The sequence below is a fragment of the Carassius auratus genome, chromosome 3 (genome assembly GCF_003368295.1).
Source record: "Carassius auratus strain Wakin chromosome 3, ASM336829v1, whole genome shotgun sequence".
Classification (NCBI taxonomy): Eukaryota; Metazoa; Chordata; class Actinopteri; order Cypriniformes; family Cyprinidae; genus Carassius; species Carassius auratus.
The window spans coordinates 15,506,322-15,528,817 of record NC_039245.1 but is presented as its reverse complement, the minus strand read 5'-3'; the positions used below and the strand labels follow the sequence as shown (position 1 = coordinate 15,528,817).

General features: G+C 39.4%; 2 protein-coding genes across 3 annotated transcripts; both read left to right on the top strand.

Moving 5' to 3' along the window:
• The first annotated feature begins 4,036 nt into the window (after positions 1-4,036).
• LOC113054992 (uncharacterized) lies at positions 4,037-8,461 on the top strand. Its single transcript, XM_026220882.1, has 2 exons — positions 4,037-4,127; positions 4,824-8,461. The coding sequence occupies exon 2, from the start codon at positions 4,950-4,952 to the stop codon at positions 6,624-6,626; it is 1,677 nt and encodes a 558-aa protein (XP_026076667.1). The 5' UTR covers positions 4,037-4,127; positions 4,824-4,949; the 3' UTR covers positions 6,627-8,461.
• A 1,510-nt stretch (positions 8,462-9,971) lies between these two features.
• On the top strand, positions 9,972-22,496 carry LOC113054774 (ubinuclein-2-like). Of its 2 annotated transcripts, none has more exons than XM_026220585.1 (15): positions 9,972-10,537; positions 11,545-11,661; positions 11,781-11,882; positions 13,302-13,433; positions 13,864-13,958; positions 14,187-14,625; positions 15,068-15,138; positions 15,216-15,452; positions 16,406-16,516; positions 16,681-16,824; positions 16,901-16,951; positions 18,532-19,615; positions 20,534-20,729; positions 21,650-21,718; positions 21,813-22,496. In XM_026220585.1, the coding sequence occupies exons 1-15, from the start codon at positions 10,268-10,270 to the stop codon at positions 21,857-21,859; spliced, it is 3,165 nt and encodes a 1,054-aa protein (XP_026076370.1). In that variant the 5' UTR covers positions 9,972-10,267; the 3' UTR covers positions 21,860-22,496. The 2 variants fall into 2 exon arrangements, with proteins under 2 accessions (XP_026076370.1, XP_026076363.1); XM_026220578.1 differs by having other exon boundaries at positions 9,973-10,537; positions 13,861-13,958.

Sequence of the window (22,496 nt, the reverse complement as noted above, 5' to 3'; positions counted from 1 at the left end):
TCCCCCTAAACCTAACCCTAACCAATGTAGTTACCCTGTATTACCAGAAATTTCTTAGATAAATACACTGTAAGTACACTATAAGTACATGTTAGTACACGTACTGTAAAATAAAGTGCAAACAAACGACTTGTAAATCATGAGAAAATTCCCATTCTAAACAGTGACACAGGGCAGTGCAGTCGCCTGTCAATGACATTAGTTACCCTTTGTTACCGCCTTTACTGACGCAGAAACCACATGACAACAGTGTCGTGGACAAATGCGGAAGCAGCTTCGCGACAAACTTCAACTAGAAAGAGATGCCGATCTCACTTGTGTTTTACTCGACAGGTGAGTTGTTTTGATTCATATCTTTACTGAAAACACATGCTATTATAATGATCAACAAGATTAATATTATGGGGCATATACGCCAAACGCGGGGCATCACGTCTGATCCATCATCTGATCGTGTCTTTGCATTGACTTTGTATGTAATCTACTCGTGCAAACCATTGAACTAGTGATAAATCCATGATTTATCTTTTTGTCTGATTGATGGCCCTCAGCGGTTGGGTAGAAGACAACAAATCCCATCATTCCACGCTCCTTCTTAGCATCATCAAACCACGCGATTGTTATTGTTTTGGTAGTGCGCCCTCTAGTGACCCTACAACCTGTACCTTTAAGCAGCCATGGCCAGTGTGGCCACGAAAAAGAGAAGATGCACTTTTAATAGCAAATGGACCGCTACATACTCTTGGTTAAGACCTGTAGATGGCAAAGCAGAGAAAGCTTTTTGCATTTTATGCAAAAGCAGTTTTTCTGTGGGACATGGTGGAGAATACGAAGTGAAGAGACATGGTACATTTGAGGACCACAGAAAAAAAAAAACACATCATCAAGAAACATGCAAATCAGTGCAATCGTTTTACAATAAACCAAATGACCCACTGTCTGACAAAGTTTGGGCAGCAGAAGTGACGAGCATTTATCATGCCGTAGAAATCTCTACTTTTAAATGAAAATATTAAAATCAAAATAAATAGCCTACTCTCTGAATATGTAATCCATATGAAATGTGTGCATTTCTCTCTGGCGTTCATGGTGAGTCCGTCATCTTAGCAGCGACACAGAAAACACCAGTTTGTTACTAAACAATTAAATGTCTCCTTGCTAATTTAGACACATCATAATCATTACTTTACCGGTAATTACTTTACTAATTTCTTTGTGGCAAGCCTTATGTGTGCGCTCAACAACCGGTCAACGCTTATTAACCTGTAGGCTAAAGCCTTTTTAAGTAATTAAATTAATATAAAGGGGCTACGCATTTACTACTTAAAAAAAAAAAAAAATGCGGGTCAGGAATCTTTTTTTTTTTTTTTTGCGGTCCGAGTAGCAAGCGGGTTGAAAACATAGGTCAGGTGCGGGTTGTTTATACATTGACCCGTGAAGATTGCACAGCTGGGGCCTGGAACAAGAGTGCAATAGAAATGCAAAATAATTAACTGGAAGTTATAGATTTATTAACCAGTTTCTTATGAATGTATTTTTACACAATTTAGTCATGTATTTTTTATGCGTTTTGTGTTTGCTTATATGAGAAGAGAAACAGTTAAGCTAAATTTAAAAAAAATATATATATATATATATATATATATATATATATATATATATATCTTTGATCCACTTATCCAATCTAATTTGCACATAGACATTCTTTAAATACGGACAGCTTAATTCAAATATATTTCTGACATAACAGCATGCAATGATGGACTGCTGTTACATCCTAAGATGTATGTTATTGTTGCTGTTAATACTGTGTGTTAACTCTATGTAACTGTGCTTCATTGATGCTTGACATCCTGTTGGGAGTTGTAGTTTTTGTTGGTTTTCCTCTGTTCCTCCCTGTCCTCTCACAGAAGACCTAATTGATGTCACCTGTTCCTCGTCAGAGCTGTGGAGAGGAGCTTGTATTTAAACAGAGGGAACGTAACCTAGACACAGAGGGGGACGTAACCTATTTGGGTGCTCGTCCGGGAGAAATATGTTACGTCCCCCTCTGTGTCTAGGGGTGACAAGGGGAGTAACATATGCTATTTATGAAAAATGAACAATTGTGTCGGTGAACTTGCAAACAAAATAGTGAGAGAGAGTTGACTATCCGTAATCCCAGCACTCAAACTCATGGAAACTCTTCAAGATTTTATTTACAATGTAAAGTCTTTGTACAGCATTAAAGGTAAGGGAAAATTAGAGGTTTAACAATATGGGTAATTCAAAAAGAATGAATAAGACGCTTGTAGCTTCAGGAGGGGGTTAAGGCCAAAATAACAAACAAAAAGGGGATGACAACTGAAAACGAAGTAATCTAACTTACCTAGCAAACAAAACATCAAAATCAACAACATGTCTCTTCCCTGACTTCCTCACTGTTCCACAAAACCAGGAGAAAAGCATAAGTTGATAAAATAAAAGTGACACCCACCTCCTTACTGCGTCTGCAGGCAAAAGAATAAAAAGAAAACAATTTCTAATCACTACAGCCAGTACAACAGGCTGTCTTGAAGATACACTACAGGCCCTGATCACACAATAGTAATCAAATACAACAGGCTTTCTTAAAGCAGCACCACTGCTTAAACCACCAACTGGGAAAACAGACAAGCCAAACTCTCTCTGGTGTTGTGTCCGTTCCCTCTGTTTAAATACAAACTCCTCTCCACAGCTCTGACGAGGAACAGGTGACATCAATTAGGTCTTCTGTGAGAGGACAGGGAGGAACAGAGGAAAACCAACAAAAACTACAACTCCCAACAGGATGTCAAGCATCAATGAAGCACAGTTACATAGAGTTAACACACAGTATTAACAGCAACAATGACATACATCCTAGGATGTAACAGGATACATATATTATATAATATATTGCAAAATATACAAATGATTGCCACTTTCAATATATTGCAATATATTGGAAAAAAATAAATATATATAAGAATATATGCCTAATATATTACATGATATTTTCCAATATACTGCAATATATTTTTTCATTCATAAGGGATTGGACCCTATACTAGAGTGTTAAGTCCATGTACGCTATGCTACAAACACGCAGTTCAAATGTAATGCTTGTTAAAATATTTTGGTTTCTAAAATCAGAAGAAATAAATGTAAAAATAAACATTAAAGAAATAATTTGTTGTAAAGAAGGTATACAAAGTTGTCAAAATTGTATTCAAAATGGCACAAAAACTCTTAATAAGCCTCTCAAAACAAGATATATATGTCTTAACCGCTTCATACTTCATAATTATCATTATTATTATTTTTTTATATATATATAATTATCATTACTTTCTGGTCACACCTACTGTAGTATGCTTATGTATGTCTTTACATAAACTAATTTGAATTATTATATAACATTTACTGACTTTTCTATTATTCTAAAGTGTGTAAAGAAAATTATAATGAGTTTTTGTTTCTAAAAAATATTTGAATGGTGGTTTACTGAAGTGAACTAACAGCATTCAGTTCACAGCAGTCGATCTGTAACTGACTTGTGTTCATTTATAACCAAACAATCTTATGCATGGAAATAATATTTAATTCAAAATGTGTCGTACTGTCAGAGAGCCAAACGTGACCACTATGTTTAAATGATGAACAAACTTTAAATTACTTGTATTTTCGTTGTGCTTGAATATCATATATTTTCACTGTCAGTCAATTCATATTTTAATCCAGATCCAGATAAGGCAGCAAATACTTGAACAACACGAGACACAGACAGGAAAGATGACAAAGATGCGGAAGCTTTACGTTCTTTCAGCACTTTTCAGGAAGTTTTTGTTTTAGGGACTTTCTTCTCCTTGTCTCCACAAAGAGTCAGCGATCAGAGAGAAGCAGCAGAAACACTTTCAAGAAAGATTTTTGAGACGGTCGTTTCTGAACAGACCGCAGATCTGAGTCATTTTTGTGGTGATTTATTTTTTAAACCCATCGTTCAGAAATCCAGAGTGAAGTTTAGATAGCTGGAGGACAAACAGCCGGTGTGTTTAGTGTGCAGAGATTCAGAGAAACACATCAATCACACATTCAGACCCATCGGGGAAGCTGTTCCAACATAACAGGTAAGACATGTTTCATATGCTCCATGTTATTTTGACAGCATTAAATAGGAAGTAAGAAAAACTAGCAAAATGGTCATAAGAATTCAATATCCTTAAATATTTCCATGACCACATACTATTTCCATATTAACAAAATAAAACTTTTTCAAACACAGAACAAGGAACAGCGTAGCTTAGCCTCTCAAAACAAGTTATTCATGTTTCTCCCACACTCCACTAACGTCACATTCAGACCGCAGGCTGTGAAAGTGTGTCTGCTCACTGTTGTAAAGTCACTCATACAGCACACATTTCAGCAGGACGTTATAAAATTACACATATAATTACTACAATTCTTTCTCCCTTAATAGATTAAGAGTTATCAATAAATTTATAATAAAAAAGTTGGGTGGATTGTAGATACCAACTGACAACTGGCTTTTGTTTTTACTAACACAGTGTTCTAGAAAAAAAAATCTGTTTTAGAAATGTCAAATTATTTTGTGCTTAATAAGTTTAAGGAGTTTGTAGGAGTCAATTAGCAACTAGCTTTTGTGTTTAAAAGTCTTAAAGCTGTTATAATAATAATTACAATTATAAAATCTACAACAATTTATAAAATACATTATAAAATCAGTTTTTATGACAGATCTCGCTATGTTAATGTGAGTATACTTCTGTTTCTATTATGACACAAATGTTTTCTTTCCTTTCCAGAAGTACACATTATATTAGACCTAAAGAGAAACCTCTTGGTTAAAGGTGCTGAAGACATAATAACTCCCGACTGAGTCAAGACTGATTTATTCCTGAACTTTGTTCTTAAATCTCTATTGCATCAAGATGAATCTCAAGGAAAAGGAAAGAAACCCAACTGATGGCACTTTAGATAAAATAGCTAAGGATTTGTTATCATTTTTTAATGGGTTTGAGCACTTACATGAAGTTAAAAGAACGATTGAAAAGAAATGTGATATTAAAAAGGAGCAGAAACATAAATGCTGGCCAGAAGATGATATCAAACGAGCTTGGGAGGAAACAAAAAAGATGTATATAAAATCAAGCAGAAGAAAACACTGGGCTCGTATAATAATTTTGCAGGTGGTAAAAAGTTTTGTTTGTGATATGTGTAAACGAAATGCAGCACAGAAGAATCGTCGTGTTACAACTAATGAACGAGGTTGTGAAACGAGACCAAACCCAGAAGACCGATCATCTGAAAGCAAAGCTGAACCGGAGACAGTGGGAGCTGCTGGAGGACTTACGGAGACGCTTGGAGAAGGAGAAAACACATCTAAAGTATCTAAACGTACAGCTTCTGGCACAGATGTCGCTCCTTCAGCTACTGAGGTAAATCCAGATAACAGTGAAAACAAGAATGACGCAATGGTGAATGAGCACAGGGATACTTTGGTTAACATTTCTCAGCAGCAAAAAAATGTTCAGTTGTATTTAGATGTGAGTGATAAAGAGAATATGCGAAGAGAAAATGGTCTTCGGTCAACTTGTGGCAAAGCACAAAGCATGAAAGGAGACTCAGAAGACATACCACGTCAAAGAAAGGCTGAACCTGAGACACAGGGAGCTGCTGGAGGAGCTCAGCAGATTTCTGGAGGACATCACCAAACATCTAGCTATCACCGGCAAACATTCAATGATATCTTGTCTCAGACACAGTTTCAGGCCACTGGGATTTATCCGGGTGCTCCCTACAGCCAGTCCTGGACTGGTGTAACATTAGGAAGTCAAGGAGAAAGTAGGCTGGATGAAACCATCTACATACGTATCCCACTCTCAGTCATAGCTGAAGATGAACCAACAGATAGTAACGAAGTCAGTTCTCGCTATAGATTAATAGATGGATTTCCTTCAAATATAGAAAATACTGATATAAGGAAAAGAAAATCTATAAGGAAAAGAATGTCTTTTGACAATAGCACCAATAATGCTGAATGGGTGTATGAGATACTGAACAAGAAAACTGTAGATAACAACTGCAAGCAAGAACCCTTTGGAAATGGCTATGACAGAGGACATCTGGCTGCAGCTGCCAATCACAGGTGGTGTTGGGAAGCATATAATGACACTTATTTGCACAGTAACATTATACCACAGGATCATTCGTTAAACATAGGGAATTGGAAGAGTCTGGAGAATAGATGTCGAAGTATGGCAAAGGATATTGTGATCCAGAATGTCCATGTATACACTGGACCTCTTTACCTACAACGTGATAGATGGACGTTGGGAGGAAAAGAAGTGCCAAGTCACCTCTTTCAGGTGATAATAGTGGAGAATGTGGATAGGACAATAAGAGAGCCAATGATTCCCAATGAGGAACCTACTGGAGACTTTGATGGTCACAGGGTAGACATTGAAGATATTGAACATATCTCTAGACTTGTGTTCTTAGAACACAGACCCATTTTGAGAGAGACAGACACAAAAATAAGCTTGAATGAAGAAGATCTGAATCAAACACAACAACATGCTGACATAGAAGTCTGCATAAGCGTTTAACTCATACTGATAATAAGCTCATTACTAATAATTATGGTATTGGTTGACAAAGGCCTGTTTTCGAGGACTTCTGGTGCCGCGAGCTGCAAAATGGTTGCACAAAACTAGTTTTAACCTCCTATTTCAAGATATTTATTTCATACCTAAGAAAATATTGTCTCTTTTTGACAACTTGACACTTCTAATATGAGAAGGGGGCCAGCAAAAAATCTAAGTCTTCCCGAAAGCAAAGGCCTCAAAATAATCTATGAAAATGTTGCCTCAACTGTTATCCACACAATCAAAGCACAGCAAGAGGCTATCAACAAATGGTTTCTTGTATGTTGACAGAAGCAATAAAGACGGCTCTTACTCCCTTCAATGACTATATTATTAATGAAAACAGCTCTGTTCTTCGATCACTGAAACAAGAAATGGACTCCCTGAATAAAAGTGTGGCATCAATTACAACGAAAGTTTACAATCTTCGAGGCAGTTTTTACGCAAATAAAAAAAAAGACACAAACTTCTGCTTGACTCAACTTGAGCAGATGCAATTAAAATGCAGACTCGACCTTGAAGACTGGTCACTTTGCTCCAATGTTCGTCTGGTCAATCTGCCAACAGGAATAGAAGAAGATGACCCTGATGGTTTTCTACAGAAAATGCTACCTAAATGGATCCCCGATCTTTCGGTGCACTCATGCCCGATTGAGATCCCATCGCATATACTCAAACTCCAACTCGCCTTGGCCATAATCATTGATATTTCGGCTTCTTTGCTACCCTGACAGGTAAGCCATCCTTCAAGGAGCATATAAATCTGGAGCTTTATTCTGATTACCGTCACAAGACGGCACAAAAAAGGAAGGCATTTTCAACCTTAAGATCCAAGCTTCACCAGGAAGGCACGGACACTTTCTGATCTACCCAGCATTGCTGAATGAATGTCACTTAAAAGGATCATAAAAACTAGTTTGAATCTCCAGAAGATGCTGAAAAGTATATTGAGGGTCTTGATGGAGCGGCTTCACCTATTGCTGGCAGATCTTTATACTTTCAGCCTGAGGAGACAATGGAGGATGATTTATAACGTTTTTGACCACACATTTAATCAATACAAGGACTAGTTCAGGTTCAGCCCATTTTTTTTTTACCTTTGCTTTTCAAATCTTAATACATATTGCTGATCACTGTTGTTGTGCTATGCTATTGTAATATTTACCATTATATAATTAGAGGGGTATAGAAAAGTTGATGAAAGTGTCACTCCACAATACAATAGCAACATATATGATTATGTACAGTATTATTATGTTACATTAATCAATATTTAGCCCACCTCCCTAAGCAACGGATATGGACCAGAAGACAGACTTAAAGTAGTTCCAGATCTATAATTGTGCTCTTATTATTTTAGTTATTTTGCCTTTACTGCTGTCCAGACTATAGCTTATTCTGGCACAGCAACATCATGACTAAACTCCCTGTGGTGTCCAGTAGAGTAGGAGTGTATGTGGATCACAGCGCAGGAACAGTGGTTTGTGAAGGCTTTGAAAATGTCTGTACTTCTGCATCAATTACTCTTAAACTGTGCACTTAGTGATTTTCTCCACCCAACATTAAAGCTTCTATCATCTGTCTGTATATTTGCAATGTAAGTCTAATTATTGTGTATTTTGAGCTGTAAATGATGAAAGCTTAAAAACATCATAATTTACACTTTAAATCTATAAATTCTTTTGGTTGTGACATTTTTATTTTTATTTTATCTTTGATATCATGTTTTTAAATGTATAGTATAAAATGATGTGTTTGGGTGATTGTTGATATAAGTAAAAATAAGTAAAGTAATAATAAATAAAATGGATGGAAAACATGCCTGTATGTCCGTCTTGTTCTTCATGTGTAGGACTATTTCATGTAAAAGCAACAAAATGTATATGACATTCAGTTTATTAGTAACAGCTCCTGAGCGTGACTGGGGGCATGGTGCTGTGGGTTGAAACGGCAGTTTATGGGCACTTAGATCAGCAGTCTAGCTCTGTTAGCCACTCTCGCGGGGGGCTGTGAAGACTCCCATTGAGGGGCCAAACAAGAAGTCAACACTCTTCAGTCCGGTGATGCCAAAATTAATAAGTGAGTAACTTCATCCTACTGTTTGAACGACTCGAATCGATATGGTATGGCTTCCCAAGCCTGCGCTCAGCAGTGATGGGTAGAGAGACAAGAAGCATAACTTCTGTTTTGGAACCATTCAAACACAATACATTTTCAGACATCCACAACTTAATCTTGTATAGACGGTGTGAGAGATGGGAATATTCACATTTTGGCCCGAATTAGAGTGGATGCAAATCTGCATATCGTCAAAATGGTAGTTCAGTTCGAGAGATCTTAACAACTGCCCAAGAGGAAACATATAAATGCTAAAAAGCAAGGGACCAAGTAGTGAGCCCTGAGGGACACCAGTACTAACAGGACCGACCTCAGATCTGTGACCATCCATAAAAACATAATGACTACGATCAGTTAAATAGGATCTGAACCACTTATAATCATTAACTTATTATCATTAATCCATAATGATTACTGAGATGGCACAATCACTGAGAAGCTCTGGTAATAATTACTGCGACTATTTGCAGTCATGAGGGGAAAAAAAGGAAACCTTATTGAATTCCACAGTTTTCCACTTCAGGACAACATAAAAAATAATCTGGTCCATGGCAGGTCTTAAATTTGAGAAATAAAATCTCAGATGGAAAAAGGGTTCATTGATGTAAAATACTAAATGTTAGCTATGTTTAATATAAATCCACCTGAGCAATTTAGACAAATAATAAATTATATACAGGCCTAAATTTTTTACTGATTGATATAAGAATAGCAATAAAAACCTATAGATGAAAAAAAAATTACATGTTAGAAATGCACTTTTAATTGTTTAATAGCTGCATAGTGAAGATAGACTCGCTCAGTCACTGGTCGCCACTTACTGTTGTAACATAAAGAAAGACTACGTATTTTACATACTGCATACTTGTTAACATAGAATATTGCTAAACCTCCAATAAACACAATAAAAAGCAGTGACGTGAAAAGAGAAAATAAGGTGTTAGAAATCATAATAAAATAACGATAACGATAAGCAAACAATAAACTGCGTCTCCGAACGAGTCTTTTGGTGAACTGAATCAAAAGACTCGACTCACTGGGATGAATCACACTGCTGTGCGGTTCTGAATCTCCCGCGGTCAGCGCGCACGGAAGCAGCCCCGCCCTCTTCCGCTGGAGTATTAACAGTGGGCGGGTCTTAGCGCGCTGCGAGACTTCTGATTGGTCGCGTGTCAGTCGAGCTCGAATCGCGCATGCGCTGTGACCCCACCGCCTCATCCTGTATATTTACTGCCAGTGAAAATGGCCGAAATTCAACAGAGACAAACAAAAACTACTTTCACACTCGACTAAATGAGACGGATGCAACGCCAACACTGTGAGAGAATATTGTATGACGCAAAACGGAGTTCATTTCGTTCCGTGCCGCCAGTGGAGTGTTGTTTAACAGTGTAAGCTTTAAATTTTAGCTGAAGCTAAGAGTCGGCAGCGCGCACGCGCCTGTGTGTGTTCGGGCTCGCGCAGAACCGGAGAGAGTCGGTCCAATGGCTGACCCGAGAAAAGTCCCGTTCGTCACGCTCGCCTCATTCAGCACCACACCGACGGCGCCCGAGTCAAAGAAGCGGCGACGGGAGGACGAGGAGAATCAACCAAGTGCCGGTATCACCGGAGGGGGGGTGTTCGGTACCGCGAAACCGGCATCGGATCTCAGCGAACCCAAACCCACCGTCCGCCTGAACCTGAACCTGTCAGAACCGAGCGAGCAGCGATCAGCCGAGTTCAACTACAGCGAGCTGGTCCAGTCCAGCCTGCAGGTGGGTTAGCGGTAACTCGAACCCTGAGAGCCGAACATGACCTACATGCACTGTGCCATACTTTAGATAAAACTTATTTATTTATTTAGTACCAGTGTTTGGGGTAACGCATTACAAGAAACACGAGTTACGTTATCAGATTACTTTTTTTCAAGTAACTAGTAAAGTAACGCATTATTTTAACCTTTACCAGAAAATATCTGCGTTACTTTTTCAAGTAACACCGGTTACTTTGTTTTGTCGTGTGTTGACTGACAGCCTTCCTGTTCTCATGTTGAGAGAAATCCGGACTGAATGCAGAGGTGTGTGTAAACATGATCTTACTGTAGATCTGGACTAAATGTGAACATACATTTATTCATCACACTTGCAGTCTTGCACAATGACAAATTTAGTATTTCTTACAGTAGTTGCTTGGTCTGTTCCTGCAGTGATGTTTAATTACCCACCATTTACCCATGTCTAAAATTAACATCTACAGTGGACAAAATAATTAGCACCTTTTATGCTTTATTAAAAACAAAACGAAATTATTTGTCCAATAATATTAAATAAATGTCATAGAAAGCGTTCAATTGTACTACCTTGAACCGCACTCATTTTATGTTTTAAAAATTATACAGTAAACTATTATACAGTTACAATTTATAAGTAAACTGTTTGTATTTCTTGAAAATGTATGCTTCAGTTAATGTTTTGCAAGATGGAACTTTATAATTCCAAGCGGAACGTTTTTAGAACTAGAAGGTTCTGTCTGCATTTTACCTGTTCCACAAATCTCCATTAACAAATCTGAGAGGATTTTGATATTGTACATTTATAATTCGTGTATGAAAGAGACTTGCTCCCCATATCTCTTTTGCTATATGGAATAAAAAAAAAACTTGAAGCTCAATATCTCAAAAGTACTCAGAATGCAGATAGATCCTTATAGTTATACAAATATCCATAAAAGTATCTGTTGGTATTTGGAACTATACATGGGTTCCTTTGGTTTGCTCTTAAAGGTGAGGAAGGTTCCTCAGGGTCTCACTCCAGCTCTGGACCCCAGCGACCCGTTTGCAGATGAAGACAAAGAGCGGCAAGAAGTCGAGGCACTGGCCAGGAAATTTGAGAACAAATATGTATGTAATCTTTCATATGACGGCCAATCCCAATCCTAGTCATGACATGTTAAAGAAATATTATAATGTGTGAGATGTGTTACTGACTTTACATTGAGGCACGTGCGTTATCGTCTCAGGGAAGCACTGTTAAGAAGAAGAGACGAGACCGGATGCAGGATCTCATCGATATCGGTTACGGCTACGATGACACGGATCCGTTTATCGACAACTCTGAGGCGGTGAGTATGAGCGGGAGATTCGTTGATCCTCACGGACAGATTCACTAATGACTGTCTCCTGAAATGCTCTCAATCACAGCGTTGTGCTGATAGTATCATGCATGTGTTTAAAACCCCAAATTGGGCAATAAAAATATTTTGGCCTCCAATGATTATGAAAATGCAATAATCGCGATAAAACGATTATTGCGCACCAATCTGTCCATTTTTGCAACGCTGAAAACGCTTTTGCTTTAATGGTAAAATACATGCAAAAATATGTCAAAATGCTGCGCTTGGTGATTATTCATGTATATCTTCGTCGGTCATGTAATAAACGAACGTCAAGTGTTGAGAATGAAAATACCCTTAACAGTAATTTGGATCCGTGTGGCACTTAAAGTGACAGTGGGCTAGGTTTTATTTTACATTTGATTATTCATAAGCCTGTCACGATTACAACGTTTTGTTGTGCGATATATTGCCCAAGAAATAATTGCGATAAGCGATATTATTGTCATTTTAATGACCATTATATGCCACTGAATATATAATCATAATGTAACGGCATAATAATGCAACTTTTATCTTTTATATTAATATCATGGAAATTAAGTATCAAAATATTAAGATACCTTAAAAAACCTGAATAAATAGTAAATGTTCTAACAAAAAGTGCAAAAAAAAAAATGCACAAAGAATTTGTATGGAGATTTTCCATCTACAAAATTTTCCCTGACCTTCTTATCTTGGTCTCTTTTCCTTTTCAAGTCTATTTCATTGGCAATATATTGTGGTACCAAAAACTATTGAGGTTACGTGCATAAATTGCGCAATAAGTCAATATATTGATTATTGCGAAAGGCCTAATTATTCATTTCTGTATTCTGTACTACGCTACACAAAACTTTTCATATAAACTGCAATAAATACAAAACTAGACCCAAACTAAAAATGAAACGAGACATTGATAATAATTTCAGTTTAATTATTAGTTTCTTTGTTTGCTGGTCGCTACAATGTAGTTGTAATAGCAACCTTATTTACAGGAAATACATATTTGAGAAGCATTAATGTCTTTAAATAAATCACTCATATAAAGTTTTGGTAATATGGCCCCCGCATAATAGTGGTAAATAACTGTGATTACAATATTGACCAAAATAATCGAGATTTTTGCCATAATCGAGCATCCCTAATTTGATGCCACTCATCTTAGTCCACTTGCTTTGTGTTTGAAATCCAGTCTGACCACATGCATATGTGAAAATGTGTATTAAAGTGTTTTTCTGATAGATTTATGACTGTATGGATTATATATTTCACTCTGCACACTGATGCAGGTTCACTTTCAAATGTGCAATTGTGCACCATGGTTTGTTTCTCATAGGAACAATAATCCGGACTACAAATAATTTAGCATTTGTCATGTCTGTACAGTACGACGAGCTGGTTCCTGCGTCTCTGACCACTAAACTGGGCGGTTTCTACATCAACACCGGCACGCTGCAGTTCAGAGCCGCGTCTGAGTCCGAGGGAGAGGACGGACGGAGAGACGCCAGCCACTTCAAGGTGATCCTCTTCATCACGTGCTGCTCATCCTCACACACATCATATAGAGAGACACAACTATGGTCCATCAGTGCTAATTTATGATAGGGTTGAACCTGTGATCAAAACATTGAACTGCAACATGACCTGGTATGATTATTAAAGCATCAAATAATGAAATACACATCTGTGACTAGGGCGGCACGATAAATGGCATGCTATATTTAATGCACATCTTGCTGCATGTGAAAGCAGGCACATTACGGCTGATTACAGAACCACTTTACTGACAAGATGTGCATTAAATATCACAGTTCAGACTGCGGTGTTAGTTGTGTCTCTGTCTGATCGAGTCATGCAGTTCTTCTCAGTGTCTGTCTCTGGTGATTATTGTGTGATCTGTGACGCTCGGCTTGACTGAGATGATGTTCTGGGCTCTGATCGACAGAAGGATGGAGAGGAGCGGATGATAAAGAGACGGAAAAAGAAGCAGGACGGCGGTCTGGAGGAGAAGAAACCCAGGAAATTCAAAGTATCCAAACCAGGGTGAGTTCGGATGAGTCGTGTGCTTTTAAAACATTTTCATTTTCTGCATTTGTTCATGAAGGTCTTGAGAAATATGTTTTCAGTCTGTGTTACAATAATGCATTGACTTGTTTGTTTACGATGCAGATTTGTCATTTGTACGATTGAAATTGAAATCTTCAGTAACATTATACATGTCTTTTTTTATGAATGTATGAAATAAAAGCCTTTTGTGTCTCTTCCTGACAGTGTTTCGGCTCTGAACCGTCCGGAGAAGAAGAAGAGGAAGAAGCTGATGAAGGAGACTCTGTCTCTGGCCGACATGATCCGCCGCTTCACGCGTGAGAAAGATAAGATCCGAAGGAAGACACCTGCGGCCCCCGTAAAGCTCATCCACGCTCCACCGAGCACCGCCTCCAGCTCTGACCTGACCATGGCCGATCTGACCTCTGACCAGGTGGTGATGTCACTGCTGGGCGGAGCCACAGAGAGCGACGTGCTGCAGGAGCTGATGGGTGACCTGGACTTCAGCCTGCTGGACTCTCCCGGGCCGTCCAGTCCTGGAGCGAGTGAGAGCGGTCAGAGAGCAGGAGGAGCGGGTCGAGGGCAGAGGACGGGTCTGATGCCTCCTCCGCTTCCCCTCAGCCTTCCTGCTCCCCTCCTCAAACGCATCGAGGACCTGCGCACGGTGAGGGAGCGCTGAGCTTCACACGCACGGATCAGTCTCTGTGTTCAGATCATGAGCCGTGACGCTTTCAGAAACAGTGTAGTCTGCATGTGCACAGAGCCACCAAAGCAGCAGTGAGTGTGTGTGTGTGTGTGTGAGTGTGTGTGTGAGTGTGAGTGGTGTTTTCTTTCCAGCAGACTGTGAAGCAGAGAGAGGAGGTCTGGAGGTAGATAGAGGTGTAGGAGGAGCAGAGCTCATCCTGATAGAGAGAACAGCGAGAGGGAAAGGTTAGATGAAGGACAGCAGTAGATCAGATCATGCTGCAGTATCTGTGCCATCTGTTCACACAGTGGAGGATCCTAGCTGACAGACCAACTCTTCATTTCCTTGTCTTCTCCTTCCATATTTTGATGCATTTTTAACCTGTTTGTCACCCTGAAAACCCTGCTTGTTTTTGTCCCAGGCGTCTCGTCAGTTTGATATGGAGGGCAGGAAGAAGTTTTTCACACTGGACATGAACAACATCCTGCTGGAGTGAGTTCATTCAGCCGCTGATGTAGTTTCTCTCTGGTGTTTATCTGGCGTCTCACTGTGTGTGTGTGTGTGTGTAGCATCGAGCTGCAGGTGCAGGAGCAGCCCGTGTCGGTGCGAGCCTCCGTCTACACTCATCTGGAGGCCTTCGTGCCGTGTAATAAAGAGGCTCTGCTGAAGCGGCTGAAGAAGCTGAGTCTGAACATCCAGGACGACCGTCTGCGGACGCCGCTGCACAAGCTGAAGCTGGCCGTGTGCAGCGTCATGCCCGAGCAGATCGCCCGATACAACATGCACTGCATGGCCAGAGTCACCAAGTGAGAGCCTGGACACACCTGACCACGATTCACATTCACATTTCAGGAGCGCAGACGCTCTGCTCAATCTACATTTGATTTATATTCATGTGTTTAGCAGATGCTTTTATCCGAAGTGACTTACAAAAGAGGAACAGAAGTGATTAGTCAAAGATAAAATAACACTGGTAACACTTTACCATGAGGCTCCATTAGTTAATGTAGGGACTAACCTGATCAATATTCATTTTTACTTCATGTTAATTCACTAATGTTAACAAATACAGCTTTTGATTTTAATAATGCAGTAGTAAATAATGCATTAATTAATATTAAATTAATAAATGCTGTAAAAGTATTGGTCATGTTAACTAATTATTATTATTATTTTTTAATTACTTTTTCCTTTAAATTTTAAAGGAACGTCTTAATGCTTAATTTAAATATTTATTTTATGTATTATATATTGAATGTATTTGTCATTAATTTCTACCGCTAAAATATTGTAGAGGTTGGTGTAACTAGAAATATGGTTTATAAAAAAAAAAAAAAAATGAAAAAAGTAAATTAATTATAAAAATGCCCACTTGTTTTTAAGGACTTTCTAAGACTAGAAATAATATTTTTGAATGACTTTCGCAGTTTGTGATTTACATTATATATTTATGTATTTAGCAGACGCTACAAAAAAAGTTGCAAAAGCCATGTCAAAAAACAAACAATATTCATAATATACAATGCCAGGTTTATTAAACTACTAGATTAGGAAGCCAGATAGAAAAAAGGGGAAATGAAGAGAAGAATTAGTATTCATTTATTTGTTTGTTTACTAAATATTTAGATATATACTCATTCTCGGATATATATATATATAATATCCAAGGCTCTGGAAATCCTGGTTCTTCAATGACTAAAAAAATGAATTAAATGAAGAAATCTTAATATTTTGGCTTCTTTTATTGCTTGTTTGTCAGGCAGCAGACGGAGGACGGCGACAGAAACGGCTCCGAGGACGACGATGATGAGAAGCCCGGTAAAAGAGTGATGGGACCCAGGAAGAAGTTTGTGTGGGACGACACACTCAGGTGAAGCTCACACAGATCAGGAAACAGTCAATACAGAGAGCCTCCAGGAACAACTCCAGACAAAACACCGCTTCAAGCTCGTGTGACGCCGCGGATCAGGTGAAGACGCTTACTTCACAACTGTGTGTGTGTGTGTGTGTGTGTGTGTGTGTGTGTGTGTGCAGGTCTCTGCTGTGTAGTCTGGTGCGGGTGAAGCTGGGCTGTTACCAGCTGGAGGGTCAGAGGTCACTCTCACCTGAAGATTACCTGAAGGTCTTCATGGAGACCGAGGTCAAACCGCTCTGGCCCAAAGGATGGATGCAGGCCAGGTGGGTTTCAGTGCAAAGCCCCTCAAACACAGATAATGTAGAGAATGTGGCTCATGATGGTCTCTGTGTGTCTCAGGATGCTGATTAAAGAGAGCCGGATGGCTCACAGTCATCTCACTGGAAACACGTGAGTCATTTGTCCTGTTCTTTTGACGAACTGCTTATTTTATACACAGACGAGCTGTTTCGACCGACTTTGTGCAGATATATTGTGAGCGGCTTGGTAAAGGGATAGTTCACACAATGCAAGAAATCAAACATTATTTACAGCATTATAACCTGTAATCCAGAGCCTCGGGCAACAGGGAAATAGGATTTCTGTCAGATTCATTAGTTCAGTAGTTTATGTATCCAAATGAACAATCACATCTCGTATACGTGATTGTATGTCTACTAACATGTCTAAAGCATATCAAGTGAATAAACTAGTTTTATCAGCTCACCGTTTTACATATAAACAGTGAGTTCATTCATCATAGGCTAATGTGTGCTGATGTGTTGACTGGTTTGCAGTCACAGTGACTGTCAGGCGTCTCAAAGTGAGTTTTGATTGAGTAACTTGTGTATCAGTGTTTCAGACGGTTCGGTCTGATTTGATGAACTGGTTTAACTAGTTCACCTGAAAGACTGATTTGTTTGTGAAGCGGACATCACTTTAAGGCTGGTTCACACGGCAGGATAATTGGGCCGATTTTAGCCCCGATTCACCCCTTCCGACAATCTTAGGATGCTCCGATTATCGTAAAACAATCTGAACAAATATTCCTGCCGTGTGTGGTGTGTTAAGACTGCTCTCCTCTGCTCGGAAGAATGTCGGGACCGCTCCGATCTCAAATCGGGGATATCCAACATGTTGGATTTATTTTGCCCGATTTCTTCTCGTTTGTGGTGTCCCCCGAGGACAAACAATCACGCAGCCTGTGGACTGTGGCGTGTAGCCAATCAGAAAGCGAGGTGACGAGGCAGTGATAGTACCGGGAAACAAAATCAAAACAGCCGGCGTATATAATATAACAAATACAAATAAAGTCGATGGCATAACTACATCCACAACTGCAGTCCACCAGAGTACATGGAAACGAATATATGAACGTTTATTTCAACGGTTATTAATCTGTGTAGTACGTAACAACATTTCTATGAGATAAAACAACAACTTTCCTCCATATCATGATATAGCAAGTTTAGTCCATGCTCGCGTTGTCTCCACCTCTTTGACCATCGCCTTTTCTTGTTTTTCTTATGTTTTTTTTCCGTTAAAAACAAAGCACAAACTATGGCCACTGCATCCTCTTCGTCCGTCATGATTGTTTACTCTGAAGTCATGTTTGATCTCGAGGGATTTTGCGAGATTCCCCGTCTGACCTGGGAATGCTCGGGAGTCAAATCGGTTCGTGTGTGATGTGTTGATATTGCCGTGTGACTGCACACCACACACTGAACGGACAAAACTGTTAGACCCGTGATTTTTTTATCGCCGTGTGTGGGGTCTCTCAGGTTTGGAAAATCGGCCTACAATTAAAAAAAAAGGCCTTTACAGGTAATAATGTTGTAAGAAATTCTCCAAATTGAAGAATGACACACATATCTTGCCTTTAAAAAAATAATAATAATAGTGTTTCATGTAGAATATAGTCCCAGTACAGAAGTAAGCTAGGTGATGGTGTATCACGGTGGTCTTGATTGAATTGCACCGCTCTGTTTCAGAGTAAAGAGGAGGATGTTAGCGGCTCCGAAGGTGAAGCCCAAGCCTCAGGTCAGCGGTGTACTCCAGCACCCATCGCTCTCTGTGGACTCCACCCCTCCTCCACCCGTCTCTGTGGACCCTGTTCCTCCTGCGCGGTCCCCGCCGGACCCCATCTGTCTGTCAGACTTTATGGATGAGGACCTGAGGTCCCCGTCGCTGGACTCCATCTCTCACGCTCTGGCCATGCTGAGCAGCGCTGCTAAAAACCTTGTCCAGTCCAACAGCTCTCCGTCCTCCGAGGTGCCCAAACCGTCCCAGCACCTGTGCAGCACCCCGCCTCCGCCTCTGCCTCCGCCCGGCGTGCTCTCCTCGCCCGCACCTCCAGCTGTTAAAGGCGTCCCGCCGCCGGTTCAGAGACATTCGGTGATTCCCGCTCAGCGACCAGCTGTGACCCCGCCCACCAAGATGGGTGTGTCTCCGGCGAAGCCCCGCCCCCCTCCAACGGCATCACCTCTTCACGCCCCTCAGAAGATTCCGGCGGGAAAAACTGTGGTCGCATTACCGACAGGCTTCATCAAAACCAGCAATACCAGCTCATCCCCGGCACAATCGCGTGCGGCTCCCGCCACTTCTTCAGCGTCGCTTTTAAACGTCAAACCCATGCAGACTTTCCACATGACGCCGCAAGCCAAAAACCATGAGTCGCCCAAACCTGGCTTCATCACGCCCATGCGAGCCACGCTCACCAAATCACCCCACAACCCCAGCTCAAACATCCTTAAACTCACACCCACCTCCTCGCCCGTCGTCTCCAGACTGCCCACATTACCCAGCATGCACCAGCACGCCTCCAAGGGCTTCCACGCGGGGTTCGTCTCCAGTGGTTACAGCGCCCCCGCGGGGCAGAAGACTTCCTCTCAGGGCAACACTGTCTCTGGACTCGCCAAAACAGCCGCAGCGGTCACCAAGCAGCCGGCCACCAGTGTGTCAGCCGTGGCAGGGACAGCCAATCACAGTCAGCGACACAGACAAGTGGGAGGAGCTAATCAGGGGGTGAAGACAATCACGTCTGTGTCTTCAGCCACAGCATCTCCACTCTCACAGGTCTGTCTCCTAATGATCAAAGACAAAGCCTTTTGGCTTTTAAGTTTTTAATTTAAATGAGATATATAATTTATTTATTACATTATTTACTTCTGTCAAACTCAAAGTCTGTTTCATCACCAAATCTCTTTCTCAGGAAAGTTTATTAGCATAATTATAATTGTACTTATAGGAACCTCTTAATCCTTGGTAACAAATAACTAAAATATAATCTGATTTACATCAAATAATTTTAATTTACCAATACAATTATTTATATTAATTATTAATATTATATATTAATTATAACAATTGTAATATCTTCCAATTATTGTAAAAAGAATAAATAGTACATTAAAATAAAATAAGTAATTTTAATGTTTAATAAACATGTAAAACAATTATTTAATATTTTTTTCATGCTTAATTTTTTAGTTTAAACATTTACATTTTTCAATTTTCATTCAATCAAATTAATTTTGATTATTTAATGGAAATTGTATTAATTACACGAATAATTAAAACGACTAATTAAAATAAAGATAAATAAAGTGTAACCAAAAAATAAAGTTTTTGGTTACATTTTAGTAGAATAAGTAGTTTTGTAATTGTGTTTAATTGCTGTTTTTTATTTTAATTAACATTGAAGATATTTTTAATTAGTAATTTATTTAATTTACATTTTATTTCATTTTTATTTTTTTTTAATAGAAGAGTCCTAGAATTATTTTCTTCAGTTAGTAATGATTTACTTGATCTCTTTAATACGAGCCATTGCTAAAATGTAGTTTTGTCACTTAAACCCATCAGACTCCATAGGCATGGTGTGTTTTAAGTTAGTTTTTTAGTGTTATGTTTGAGGGGGTCTTGATGAAGGTCTGCTGTGTGTTCTGATGATGATGCTGATGCTCTCCTCCTCCTCCTCGTCGTCGTCTGCAGGTGTCGTCCTCCAGCGCTCTGCTCGGGTCGGCCGGTCCGTCTCTGCCGATGGGCTTCGGGATGCTGGGAGGTCTGGTTCCCGTCTCGCTCCCGTTCCAGTTTCCAAACCTGCTGAATCTGTCTTCCTCTCTGGTTTCCACAGCAACCACTGGAGGCTCAACCAATCCCAGCAGCTCAGGGTTCACCCTTCCCCAGAGTGAGTCCAACCCATCAGTAAACATGGGATCGCTTATTAATCTTTAGTCATATATGAGTCTCAGAAAGGTGAATTCTACATAATCTTAGGCTGTTTACATCCTTTACTTCTCTGAGATCAGTGTCAGTGCTGTAATGTTCCTGAGACTCGTTTGTGTCATGACTTCATACAGTGTTAAACCCTGAAGAATAACCAGTGTCATATTATATCATAAATCATACTAAATTATATAAGGCATTACATCTATTAAGAAATGTAATGAACAGATCTATTTAAAAAAATATATATAATATTTGATATACTTTATACTTATTTTATTATTTAAAGGAAATATTGTTGAATTATTGTATATCCATTCTTTATTTATTTATTGAAGTTGTATTATTATTATTATTATTTCTACTGTTTTGAGTTTGCCATGAAAATAACCTTTGCTGCTATGACTTTTAGTAATCTATATTGAAAATAATTATAGTATAAAAATATATATTTTTAATAATTTACTTTATATTAATTTATATATTATTATATTATTTATAAAAATTGTTTATTATTAAATCAATTAATGGTGCATTAGTAGTCTTTAAGTGACAAATGTGTATCAGGAATAATATGCTTCCACTAACAGAAAGTTGCCAGTTATCAACAGTTTATTCACTCTCTCAGTACGTTAATGAAATAAAGACTCAGTAAATGCAACATTCCTTCAGTCTTGCACAGATGTCCATAATTCAGACTACTTTTGATTATTTACTTTTGATGTGCTAGCCAGGCTCGAGTGAGTCCTCATTAGCTGCTGTTGTGTGTGTGTGTGTGTGTGTGTTGTGCTCTTCATCACGTGGCTCATCATGCATCGGTTTCCTCTCATTGTATCTGTGTCTCATGCGTGGGGTGTGTGTCTGTGTCCCGTCTCTCCTCAGATGTGTTAACGGGTCTCATGTCAGGGGCTCAGGCCGCTCTGCCTCCACACTTACAGCTGGCTTTCTCAGGTAACCGCTGAGCGGGCGTCTGCTGCTGCTTCGTCTTCAGTCGGGACGAGTCACTGTGCTTCATCACTCTCTCTCTCTCTGTATCTGTGTGCAGATGTCAATCAAACTCAGGGCGGAGACTTGAAGAGGAAGACCTTATGACATCACAGAACCTTAACCCAGGACTGACTCCACCCACTTTTATGCATGATCTGCTGGCCAGCCAATGAGACTGAACCATTTTTATACGCATTTGAATATTGATGCTGATAAATTATGTTTGTCTGAATGATGATCCGTGGGTTGTACATATGAATCAATGTTTACACAGACAGACCTGATCACTGTGACGGAGAGGGAGACACGTGTGTGTGTGTGTTTTGACTTCTGTAAGTGAGGGTGTGTTTGTTTTGTAGGGTGTGTATTAATATTGCTGAGCGGGTGAGTGACGGTGTTCCTCCCTCTCTGGTGTAGGTCCGTGTCTCTGGTACTGTTCACCAACAAAACACCCTTTAAAACCTTCAAACAAACTGAAAACCAAATGCTGAAGGGCATTGTCATATACTTGAATTTTCAGGATTTGTTTACTTGCAGGACAAAAGCAAAATAAAAATGCAGAAGCCTTAGTCCGAACTTTGTGTGTCTGTAAGGTTTCTGACATGATCACAGACCTACATAAAGTTTTTTTTATAATTATTTTGGTGATGAGTAAAAAAAAAAAAAGATTTCTTATTTTGTTTTACTTTTTATACGGGTTTGATATTGCTTTAAAATATCTAAATAAATGACCTCTCATGAA

Bases quoted from the DNA above. Each gene is read 5' to 3' on its own strand.
- LOC113054992 (XM_026220882.1), top strand. From the start codon at position 4,950: ATGAATCTCAAGGAAAAGGAAAGAAACCCAACTGATGGCACTTTAGAT.
- LOC113054774 (XM_026220578.1), top strand. From the start codon at position 10,268: ATGGCTGACCCGAGAAAAGTCCCGTTCGTCACGCTCGCCTCATTCAGC. The intron at 16,517-16,680 runs GTGAAGCTCACA...GTGTGTGTGCAG, and splicing joins GTGTGGGACGACACACTCAG to GTCTCTGCTGTGTAGTCTGG. The intron at 16,952-18,531 runs GTGAGTCATTTG...GCTCTGTTTCAG, and splicing joins AGTCATCTCACTGGAAACAC to AGTAAAGAGGAGGATGTTAG.